Source organism: Glycine max, chromosome 16 (genome assembly GCF_000004515.6).
Source record: "Glycine max cultivar Williams 82 chromosome 16, Glycine_max_v4.0, whole genome shotgun sequence".
Taxonomy (NCBI): domain Eukaryota; kingdom Viridiplantae; phylum Streptophyta; class Magnoliopsida; order Fabales; family Fabaceae; genus Glycine; species Glycine max.
In genome coordinates, this window is record NC_038252.2 from 27,634,034 (window position 1) to 27,647,361 (window position 13,328).

A 13,328-nucleotide genomic window follows, 5' to 3' on the forward strand; every position below is an offset into this window, starting at 1 on the left:
AGCCATAAAACGTCTCCATCTATTGGACCAGACTTAATGTGTAGACCAGATGAGGATGAGGATGAAGATGCCATTAATACTGTAAAGTAAAATGTAATACAAAAAATTAACAACAAAAATTGGGCGTTAGAAAAATTAACTACATTTAAATAAATGCTTTAAAATACTCTACAGATAAAAGAATTACAAACTTAATAGCTACACGAATTAGAATAAATGACCAACTTAAAATACATAAATTTGTTACACGTACGTAAATTTAACACAAAGAAACTTAAAATACTACCTAAAATACTCTACAAATAAGAAAATTAGAAATTAGATATGTACAAAAATTTAAATAAATGACCAAATTAAAAATACATAATAAAATTAAAAATTTAAAGACGTACATCAATTTAATACAACAAAACTTAAAATACTACCTAAAATACTATACAAATAACAACATTAAAAATTAAATAGGTACAAAAATTTAAATAAATGACCAAATTAAAAATACATAACAAAATTAGAAATTTTAACGCGTACATAAATTTAACAAAAAAGAACTTAAAATACGACCTAAAATACTCTACAAATAACAAAATTAAAAATTAAATACTTACACATATTTAAATAAATGACCAAATTAAAATAAATAACAAAATTAAAAATTTAAACACGTACATAAATTTAACACAAAAAAACTTAAAATACAACCTAAAATACTCTACAAATAAGAAAATTAAAAATTAACATACCAACATAAATTTAAATAAATGACCACATTAAAATACTTACATAACAAAATTATAAAATAAAAAACGTACTTAAATTTAACACAACATAACTTAATTTACTAACTAAAATACTCTACAAATAACAAAATTAAATATTAAAATATCTACATAAATTTAAATAAATGACCATATTTTTTTTCCAATTATTAAAATTTAAATTAAATAACATATATTATACACAAAAAAAATGGCATTAAATCAAAAAATTACCATGGAATCAAAAATTTAAACAACATACATATATAAAATTAATAAAATATCATATATTTCAGTAAAAACTATAAATAAGTCAATTAAATAATATTCACTGTCTAACTAAAACTAAAAATACCATATATAAAATACAAATAATATCATACAAACCTAATAAATCTAAACCAATTAATAATAATATAACAGCTAAAATTAAGGTACAAATCATTTTATCACAAATAATAACATATGAATTTAAAATCAACTAACCTACAACTAACATATAAAATAATAATATACCAACTCAAATTTGTAACATATACTACTTAAAATTTAAAAGTTCCAGCTAATATCAACTAAAGTTGTCAAGTTAAGAAAAACTTACCAATTTGAGCAATCACTTAACAGCAATACAAGAGCAACCACTTAAGAAGAGAAGAGAAACTACTTAGGAAGAGAAGAGAGTTACTGTCCTACAAAAATAAACAAACGTATCAAATAAAATTAAGTTAACATATATATTTATATAACATAATAATATTTATCATTCATAAATACTTACCAAACAGAAAACGCAGGAACAAAATAACAAGAAGACTGGGAGAACTTATGAGGAACAATATCAAAGAAGTGCAAGGAAGGCGCAACTGTGTGGACTGGGAGCTTCTTCTTTTATAAGGGAACAAGGCTAATTTTTTTAAATCAAGCGAACCGCCAGCCAGGCTGGCGGTTCCTTCTCAATGCAACTCGCCGTTCGTACTGGCGATTCCACTGTGCTGCCATCTCCTCCGTTCTGCACCACTGCACCACTGTTGCACCACTGTTGCACCTGCGCGCCTAGAGCCTAGCCCTCAGCCTAGGAACTCGCCAGTCAAACTGGCAGTTCCCTATGCATGGCTATATCGCCATTGCAAGCAGTGGTTCCTTCAGAATCACCAAACTCGCCAGTGGTACTGGCGGTTTGGGTGCTGTATGCATGCATGCCACATAAAAAACAGCCTCATCTTGCAAATTTTTTTAAAAAGACCCCATCTGGGGAAATATTTTGTAAAAGAACCCCAGATGGGGAAATTTGCCCTCTCAAGCATGTCATATGCGTCACTGAAGCTGGCTAGCTAGCAATGCGTTTCTCTCTACCGCCTTTGTTCTCACCAGGGCCGGCTTAAGACCCAAGGGCTTTAGCCCCCCACAAAAAAAGTTTCAAATTTTTTTTAAATACTAATATACCTAAAAAAAATTATTGTTAAATTATATTCAAAAATAAATTTTAATTAAAATATTATAAGTAACGGTTAATCTTTTTATTGGTACCATAAGTAATCATTAATGAACAACAATTTTTTATCAATATCATAGCTTTCATCAATATCACAACTTTTCAGGAAGATGTGTTGCTTGGAGTGAGTTAGGATGTGTGGAAGAAACAATAATGAAAGAGAATTAAAATAGAAAAAAAGATAAGTGAGACTCATATTAATTCTTAAAAATTTCTTCTTAAATAGTAATTTTTTCTCTTCAATCATACAAGCACTTAAGTGTGTTTGAATACAAAATTTTAACTGAGTAAAATAATTTATCAGAAAATTTTAAATTTTTTAATCTAAAATTCATTGTTTGGATTTTTTTTATGAAAAATTTAAATTTTTAGAATTTTAAAAAGAATTTTAAACAACTAAAAATGTGAAATTTTAATTTCATTCTAAAATGTGAGAAATTGAAATTCACTTCTTGATAGAAGAACCTTCTAAAACGTCTACGTATTTCCTTTATAACATTCATTCTCCCTTCCACTTCAAAGTTCCCGAAATCTCGTTCTCGAATTCGCGACTCTTCCCCTCACACTGAAGATCCTCTACTTCAAGAAACACCCACTGAGCTCGTGGAGCATTGATCGGGTGTGGGCATAGGGGAGCACGTAAAACTGCACCCGCTAGGCAATGTGCTTGTTGGCGTGAAGTTTTTGGGTCATGTCTTGCACCGTTGATTGAATGTTGTGATCGAGTGTGGTGGTATATGCGATCGTTTCCCGATTCCCATGCAACTCCCCATGCCGCATCAATATTCTTCTCTTTGGAAGCATATCAATCATATATTCTCTTCTTTTCCTTGCATTCATTTTCTTTCACCTTCATAATTTTAATTTTTTTTATCTTAATACAGAATTTAAAAAAAAAATTCAATTAAAATATTTGAAATTCTTAAAATTTTAAATTTTTTTAACTTTTAAATTCTATCATCCAAACATAGTTTTAATCTTGCGGAGATGCCTTTGGATATGCACCAACTATTGCTGATGCATTAGGGGTTAGCTTTTTGCGTGATTAGTTAGGAAGTGCAGCGTTGCTGCTATGTCGTCTTTGACTCTTTTCTTTTCGCATTATGTTTTTTTAGGCACTTTTCACGTTATGTTATGAGAAAAAAAATAAACATTCAAAATTAAAATAATATAATATGACATTTTCATGTTTATCAATAGTTTTGTTTTGCAGTTAAAAAAAATAGATCTTTTTTTTTTTGCAAATAAAACAAAACAATGTTCTTATATCTTTTGGATTTATGAATACGAGGATTTTTTTACAAGAGGTAATTCTTAATTTTAGAGAGAGATTGAAGAAGGAAATATAATTTTGAAATTTAAATTCAAAGAACAATAAACGAAAGGAAATTTTAAATTTTTGTTTGTAAAAGTTAACTTTCTCTTCTTCTTCTCTTCTTCTGCTTTTTCCTTAACCAGATAAAAAAAATACATCATTATTTATCATAGTCTACAACCTCAACTCCCCAACTATTTCTCGGTATCCTTATTTTTCATGCATATATTAAGATATGTAAAATGGACAATTATATCACCAGTGCCGTGGCAATGGTCAATTAGGCCATTGCCTTAGGCCTCCCGCCAAGTTCTTAATTTTATAAATATTTATAAAAATTAATTTAAATTTAAATTATTAGGTAGTATATTTTATCATGTTATTTATTATTATTTTGTTAGTAAAATTATAAAATTATAATATATGTATAAACAGATATATTATAAATCATTTGAGAAGTTTATAGTTCATTTGAAAATTATAAAAAAATTAGTTTCGATTTACTTTAAATTAAAAATAATTATATTAAAAAGAATATAGTGGTTAAATTTTATATAAAAAAATATGATGTATATTTTGATGAAAATGAGAGTGGTCAGATTACATATTTTTCTTATTGTAAAATATAAAATTATTTTGTGCTTTTTATTTGAATCATAATAATTGAAAATGGTAAAAGAAAGTGAATTGAAAAAATATTATATTTATATTGAACTAAATTTAATTTTTAGTGAGTATTAATTTGATATTATTGGTCTTAACTTTTCTCCCTAAATTAAAGATATTAAAAGAAATACTAATAGAAAAATTAATATCTTATTAAAAATATTAAAGTATATTAGAAAATTAATCCTTTTTATATGCCTCTAATGTTTATAAAATATAATTAATAATACTTGTAATTGTTGTCATTGTCAAAAAAATATTCAAAATTATTTTTTTCTAGATTCAATTTGAGATCATTTATATTCTAAGACATAGTAGAATAAATTACTATTGAATGAAATTTGAAAATATTGCTTGAATATTAGATTTTAATTAACAATTTTTACAAAAAAAAATGGAAGAATAAAATGAAAATAAATAAGACTCACCTACAAAATTTGCCTAAGGCCAAAAAAATATTTAAGCACGGCTCTGTATATCACAAAAATAATGTGTTTCATTATACTACTTTTTATTTTCTAAAATGTAATATATTAAATGCAATTTTTTGTCAGCTATTAAAATTTAATTTGATGAAACAAATAAATAAAAATTTATAAAAAAAAAGACTGAATAAATAAATGAAATATTTCATAAAACTTAAAACAACATTCTAATATAATCTTACATTCAATAATCAAATATACAAATGCCTTTTGAAAATTATTGCTGCAGCTTCTTTTACCTGACAACTTGAAAGAATTTAGGAACGTGCAGAGTACAAACATGACCAGTATTAAAATGGTAACTTGCATGGGAAGGGCATTTTGAAAGTTCAGGAATCAAGAGAAAATCAACGGCTTCAAAAAAAAAGTTTAAGAAAACTTCTGAAAAAAAAAAGTTTATTAAAACCTAGGGTTGAAAACTTGGGAATAAGTTTTCAATTATGTGAATTTCAATTTAAATTATGAAATGCTACCGTTAGTTGCTAAATGTTAGATAAACCCATAAAATTCACACTGTGTACAATTTCGTTGTGTTCGGATGAATAATTTATTTAATAAAAGAATTTATATTTAATTTTTGTCATATGTAAATTTTATTTTTTTTGAGTTAATAGCCGTCATACATTACAAGCATACATTACAAACAAAATTATTCGCTATCGATTAAAAAATGTCAAAGCATAATTTATTACTGTAAAACTATGTTGTTTTGACCATACCAGATTTTTAATTTTTCTCTCTGTATTACATGTTTTTGAATCCTATTACCAACAAATAAATCATTATTGTTACTTTTGTTTCTAATACCCTCTGTTCCTTCAAAATATATTTATTATATTTTATTCATAATGTTATCTAATTCTTTGAATTATTTTTGTAATTAAATGATTTAGTTCTTTTTATTTTTTTTTTAAGTTTTGACCAAGTATTCTAACAAATTAAGGAACTTCAATATTTAAACTCCTGCTATTATATGTAAATTTTGTTTAATACTAGTTCACCTTGACCGTGATAAATTACCCCAGGATAAATTAATAATTTAAAGATTGAAACATGACATGACTCAAATCATTGACTAAATTATAAATAAAATACATATTTTAGGAATTAAAATATCCTTCTACTCATAAAAATATGCTTTTATTATTAGAAACTACAAATTTACAATATTTTGTTTATAAAGTTCAAGTAATAACGTAATACAAGCTTTCTCAAATTCAAAAATAAAATAGTGTAATGGGAATGGATTAATTTTTTAGATTATTAAAAAATAATTTATCAATCGATAGTATAGCATGCTTTAAATCTAAAATAAATTGATCCAAAAAAAAAAAAAAATACCACACTAATGCTCTTAATATCATTTGGATCTATTAGAAAGGAGTAGTCTATCACAAAGTGATAAACCACAATTTAATTTTAATCTCTATTAAAAGAAGTGCCCACATTTAAAACTCAATTATATATGAGAAGGGTGATCTCTAATGAAAAATATGGGAATAAAAAAAGCTCTTTTCATAGCACTTGCTCTCTTTTTTGGGGAAATATAAGTTTAGAAGCCAGCATAAAATCATCAATAAACATTCAATGACCAACAATTTCACTTGAACATTAATTGAATAAATAGCAATTCATTTGACAATATGTAAAAACTCGTACTCTCTGTCAAAGATTTACCTAAGAGAAGAATAAAGTAGAGGACAAGAGAAATCGGGAGAAGAAAGTATATATATATATATATATATATTATCTTCATTCATTTGACAAGTTGTAAAAAATCAGATGGTGAAATCTCATTGGAAGTTTATGTGAACAAATTTTATACCAACATTCACTTTTGCTACTACAACATATTAATGAACAAGATGATATGATAAAAAATTATAATTAAATATCTATAAAGGTATTTTTATACTGATAAATACATACAAATAAAACGGGTTTTTATTGTATTTTTGTTCTTTCTACTGCCGTTATTTCACAATTCGGTTTTTCCATTTTTCGCAAAGTTCATTCTTCATGATTTTTATTGTGTAATTTTGATTTGTCTTAACATCTAGTTTAACCGAGATGTTAACGTGCCAGTGCATTAGAATGTCACATTAGTATGATTGTCATAACATGATAATTAGTGTTTGGATACTTTCAAAATCATGATAGCTACCTTAAATTCACTTACAAAACATGATTTTCTAACAACAATAATGTGTTGTTTCACGTCCACCGTGAAATTGATTTTGCGTCACCTCATTACATCCCTAAATATGCTAAATACAATAGAGTGTTACATCAACATTTTTTAAAATTAAATATTGAATGTGAAGTTAACAAAGAAACAAAAATTATATAACTAACAGTATTGAACAATAGCAGATCAAATTCGTAAAAAGAAATTGACAGAATCAAATTAGTAAAATGACAATAGTGAAGGAAATAAAAGTACAGTTAAGCCAATTAAATTCATATTAATTCCCCAAATGGGTGAATATTATTACGTTGATATGTATTAGAGAATTTGGTATATACTTCTGAATTTGGTTGAGTGATACTAGATTCTATCCTCATTGTAAAAAAAAAAGGATAAATGGAAAAATGATCGTTAATCGTTTTAGACAGTTTTTTCCTCTAGTAATGCATTTGACCTTTTTATTTTAATTTGGTCTTTCTTCTAATTTGACATAATCAAATTAGTAAAATTACTATAGTGAAGGAAATAAAAGTACAGTTAAGCCAATTAAATTCATATTAATTCCCCAAATGGGTGAATATTATTATGTTGATATATATTAGAGAATTTGGTATATACTTCTGAATTTGGTTGAGTGATACCAGTTCTATCCTCATTGTAAAAAAAAAAAGGATAAATGGAAAATGATCGTCAATCGTTTCAGACAGTTTTTCCCTCTAGTAATGCATTTGGCCTTTTATTTTAATTTGGTCTTTCTTCTATTTTCAAATAGGGAAATTTATCCCACGACTGAGCAAGCAAGTTTAACACAAGCATAATTTTCAACTCGGGATCCAGAATTCAGATAACCTAAATAAGCAATACATTTTTGTAATAATAGTAGCTGCTGTTCTGTTCAACTACAAACTCTCAGTCTCAAGGATCATCAAGAGATCGTGAAATACAAGAATCAAATGAAATTGTGATTCCTAATTCCTATAATACAAAAGTAGAAAATTCTACTTTACTCTTTGTAGCTTTATTATTAGTTGGATGAGAGGGCACAGAATGAGACATTTGATTCAAGTAAGACATAAAACTCAAATCAATTTATTAAGTCAATGATGTGCCCCGTTTACAACTTACAAGGCATGAAACAAATAAAGACAATTAAGTGGGGACTAATGCCATGCCAATAGTAATAGTCATCATGCAGCTATTCCCTATCAGTAAGTAGCATAATTCTTTCCCTCTACATAAAATGAGGTTAAACAAGTGGAGAGCAAGTTCATCTCCATCCTAAGGCACTAATGTTATTGATAATTCCCTTTATTAGAATAAATTGGTGGTTTCAGGCCCTTGGACTCAAAGATAATGTGATATCCTGAAAAACCTTAAGCCTCAACATCCTGGAGGTGGTGCTGCTTGTGTCATAATTAGCTTTATCTGATTCGTTTGGGGGTCCCAAAATTGCTGCAAGAATGGCCTCTTCGAATTCGTCGTCGTCGGGCAACAAGTCTAAGTCTGTTAACTTGTTCTTCTCAGCATCTTCTGATGAGAGCCTTCTTGTTTTGTTCTGCGGCACTGGCACACCTAATTCCACATGCAACTTCTTGTTGTTGTTGTTGTTGTTGGCATCCCTCACATCACTCACTACTCTCATGGACCCTGCAGCATTTCCAGACCTTGTTCTCTTAAGTGTCTCAGAGAGATGGTTCTCAATTGGTTCCCTCAACATAGATGATTTTGATGATGCATAGAATGGAGGGGCTGCAACATTGAGTGAGTTCCCCAAAATGGCACCAAGTTGTTTGTTGTTGTTGCTACCCTTAGTTGGTGGAAGTGCTGTGTGATTTGTTGAAATTATGTTGGAATTGATGTTCTCATCAGCAAACTCATCATGAATTTTGGCTGAATTTGTTGTTGTTGCTGCTGCTGGCAAGGTTGTGTGGTGATGATCCTTGCAAGGCTGTGGTTGCCAAATTGATGAAGAACCCAAAAAGGCCTCAAAGAGCCTGCTTTGTTCAATCCTATCAACTCCTCCCTTGTTCATCATCTCAGACTCGAGGTCCTTCAGCATTTGCTGTGCCCTTTCATAGGCTTTCAGGTGAGAATCTGAGCCTCTAGGGCCATCCATCACCGCAGGCTTTACGCGGTACAGCGTCTCCTTCGCCTCACCAATTCTTCCTTGCTTCATCAAGCAAATGCCCAGATTGCACATCTTGTTGTTGTCTGGAGCTATCAAAAGTGCGCGGCGATAGGCCTCTTCTGCTTCAATGTAGTTGTTCTGCTGCATCAGTGCCCATCCCAAGTTTCCCTACACATTTCAAACAAGCCCAATTAAGTTTCATACAAAAGGGTGAAAGTGAGTAAAAAAAGTTCACTTTTTTATGTGCTATCCTTACCAGCAATCTAGTGGCTTCTTGCTCCACAGAGACTTGAAACTTTTTTCCTTGAGATCTGGCAGTCTTTGTTCTCTTGCCATTGAAAGCCAAACCTTGTTGAATCAAATACAACTTGTGCTTCAATAGAGCAATTTGGTCATCAAGTCTCCCACACCTCTGTTAAAACAAGTGTTTTTTGTTCAGTATCGCTAGTGATATAAGTTCTAGGTTTTTATTCAACAACAACAACATAAGTTAGTGATATAATATAAGTTTTAAGTTTTAATACAACAACAACAATAACAAAAAAAGCCACATCCCATTCGATAACAAGTTAGTGACATAAGTTAGTGAAATCACATGAACAACAACAACAATAAAAAAAAAAAGCCTTACCCCACTAAGATAAGGTCGATTACATAAATCACTTGACATCATTGGACACGATTAAAATAACAAGATTTGGAAAGTGAAAGTGACCTACCTTGTAGAGATCCAAGAGGATATTATCGAGAGATTCCTGGGCTTGATCTGAACATCTACTTCGAAGCGATTTAATGGCCTCAATGGCTTCTTCGGCCCGATTTTGCTGCTTCATAACAATAGCCATATCTTTCAAAGCACTGTCCACTCTATCTCCCGCATTAATGGCTGCCCAGAACAGCGGAATCGCTCTCTCCGGGTCCTTATTCACCAACTGAACACACAAAACCAACGAAGGAACAACACTCAACACTTGAAACATTGAAAAGCCCCAAAAGGGCAAGAACCTCGTAGATTGTTGTAATAAACAAGGAAAAGAAAAGAAAAAAAAACCCAGGAAGAAATGAATTTACCTGAACGTTTTTTGCTCTCACATAAGGAGTGTCACCGATGGGGACCTTGTGAGCCACGTGGAAGGTCTCAGAACGCGTTCTGGGAACCATCCCAAGAGGCTTCGCCGGAGAAGAAGGTGCAGACTTGGAGGGTCTGAAACCGGGAGGAGCATTCCACATGTCTTGCAACATTGTGTTTTGTGATAGATGATGAATAATAGATCTGAGATTGCTCTGCAGGAGAAGAATGACAGTGATTGAACCAGAGCTTAGTTTTGGAAGGAGAGAGATTTGTTGCAGAGAAGAAAGAAAGGAAAAAAAGGATGTGGGTTTCCAAGAAGACAGAGAGAGTGCTTTTTTAAACCTTGGAAAAAAAGTAGCCGTTGTAGAGACATAGCCGTTACTCAGTTTTTGTTATTTCTACTCCCACGTTTACTAACTACACTTCCTTTCCTTTCCTTTTTTTTAAATTTACATTACCATAAATACCCTTTGTACAAAAAATACTTTTTTATATTAAAAAATAGTTAAATATATTTTTAGTTCATATGTAATCATTTTTTCTTTCCTTTTATTTTTTAATATGGGTATCCATTGTACCAAAAATACCTTTTATATAAAAAATAAGCATTAATATTTTTAATTCCAATTTCCCCCGTTTTTATTCTAGTCCTTTTAATTTTTTTTCTTAAAAAAATTGTCCTGAATTTTATTTTCTCGTTAGTTCTTGGCATAAAAAATTATGGATGCCGCTGACGGTCTTTGACATGCAAGTGTCATCGACAAAAAAAATATCATGTTAGTGGGGTCATGTCAAAAAACATGCTACATTAATAAAAAGTGTCACATCATGTTGAGATTAAAAAAAACTTATGAACACTAGATATAAAAAAAGATATAATTACAAGACTAGAAAAAAAAATATAATTTGCAAAGACAGACAAAAAAAATAAACAAATTTATATGGACGAAAAATATTTATATTTTTATTAGTTTTAATATAAAATAAATTATTAATTATAAAATAGACCTATCTAAAAACTTTTATCTGAAATAATAATCTAAAAGTAGAAAGAGACAATACTTTGGTAAGCCTAAAGTTGACATGGTTTACAATCACAAATTTGACTTTAACCCTTTTTTGAAGGTTTGATTTAACCTAAAAACTCATTTAGGTGATCTAGACGGTTTGGAGACTGTATGATAGTGACATCCTATTTTCTTGTTTCTCCAAATTCCCATTATAGAACTAATGCATGGTGACAACCTTAAACCACAGTCAAATCATCACTTATTGCAAGAGTTGGGCATTTGGGCTTGGACCCACAGGTTACCTACATAAGCTATAACCCACATTATATATGGGCTTAATTCTTCGAGTCCTTTTAATTGTGGGCTTTTAGTTCAACTTATTTAACTGGCGGGTTAAATAATCTTGAATGTGAGCTTCAGTTCATGAACTTCTTATGTCTTAATAAAAAGTTTAAATATTTTTTTAATTCTCACAATTTAATATTTGTTTTTTGCTTTTTGTCATCGACAAAATTATTTTTTATTACTTGTAAATTATGTTTGTTTTATTTTTTGTCCTTAAAATATATTTTATAAGTGTTTTGAAAGGTGAAAGAAACATTTATTTAAAAAGATATAAAGAAAAAAGAAACAAAATAAAGGACTGAAAACAAAAACAATGCATAGATGAATAAAAAGAAAATGAAGCCGTGTATATAAATACAAGAGAATGGAAGCAGAAGAATGGAAAAAGGATGTGTTTTGAAATAGAGGGTGGGTGGGAGGATCGTTAAAATGGAGAAAATTTATTCGTTGGAGAGTAGCTGTCGGAATTAAAATGGGTTGGGTATTCGCGGATATGGGTTGCACAATATTAGCCCATGATGCTGATTCATAATTTATTGATAAAAAATGTTATATCTATAATTTAATTTATTCAATTGCATCCTTTAACTTTCAAAATCAATGTAATATTGTCATATTAGTTGAATTGACAGTAACACTGTTAGATCACGAATACTAGCAGCTTTGATTGACGATTCATAACATAATGACAGTTCATACCATCCATTATTAAAATTATTTTATAAATATATAATTTAATAATTTTAATTTATAAAATAATTTCAAAAATATTATTATTTTTAATTAAAATTAAAATATTTAAAAAATATTATAATTTCATTTTATTAAAATATTCCAATTAATAAAAATATAATAAAATTACAATAATTTAGTCATTTGCAATAATAATTTAAATTTTAAAAAAATATTATATCACATTATATAATCACTATTTAAAATAAATTATTAAGAAAAATTTTAAATATTTAATAACATAATACTAATTTTTTATAAAATAATATGTTCTAATATAATTTAAATTATATTTTTATAACACTGAAAAAAATAAAATGATGATAAAAATTATAATTTAAATTTTCATAAATATTCCTTTTTTTTGTTTTTTTTATTTTATTATAAATATTATATCATTTTAGATTATTAAATTATTACAATCTAAATTATAAAAATATTATTTTCATTATAATTTCAAAATATAATAAAATTTATTTTTAAAATTTTTATAATTTTATTTAACTAAAATGAGTAAATTTTATTTTTATTAAAATACTATAGTTTTCTAAATTAAAAAATATTTTTTTAGTGACTTTGAAAAATTACCACCATGTTAAATTATAATTTTTAAAATTAAAAAATTATTGTAGTGAGAGTTTATAATCACAACTTAAAATTATATTTTTTTATTATAAATTTTTATAATTTAATAAATAAAATTTAACAGTGATAATTATTAACCGTTGTTAAACGTAAATAAAATGTCAGTATTATAACCTTAACGACGTTGCTCTCAATTAAACGGAAACAACAATATTATATGTGCTTTAGATTTTTATTTAATGTATTACTAAATTTCTGAAATTTCTGTTAGTGTAATTAAAGTAATTAACATAATTATTAAATATACTTCATTAAGATAAGTAGATTTAATAATTATAATAATTAAGACAAATAATTAAAATACAATAATATATATATATATATATATATATATATATATATATATATATATATATATATATATATATATATATATATATATATGTTGTAAATTAATACCCGTGCATGGCACGGGTTATTGGGTAGTATATGTAAATATGGCTAACTTTATCTTAGAAGTGATTAAGGATAAACGAAGATGATTATATGTAA

The 13,328-nt window shown here is 27.9% G+C and overlaps 1 protein-coding gene across 1 annotated transcript; it reads right to left on the reverse strand.

The window, feature by feature from the left end:
* Window positions 1-7,970: 7,970 nt before the first annotated feature.
* Window positions 7,971-10,421, reverse strand: LOC100788369 (protein POLLENLESS 3-LIKE 2). The gene is made up of 4 exons (XM_003547871.4): window positions 10,104-10,421; window positions 9,752-9,964; window positions 9,289-9,444; window positions 7,971-9,200 (listed from the first exon to the last, which is right to left on the reverse strand). Exons 1-4 carry the CDS (start codon window positions 10,272-10,274, stop codon window positions 8,235-8,237), a joined length of 1,506 nt encoding a protein of 501 aa, XP_003547919.1. The 5' UTR covers window positions 10,275-10,421; the 3' UTR covers window positions 7,971-8,234.
* Window positions 10,422-13,328: the final 2,907 nt, after the last annotated feature.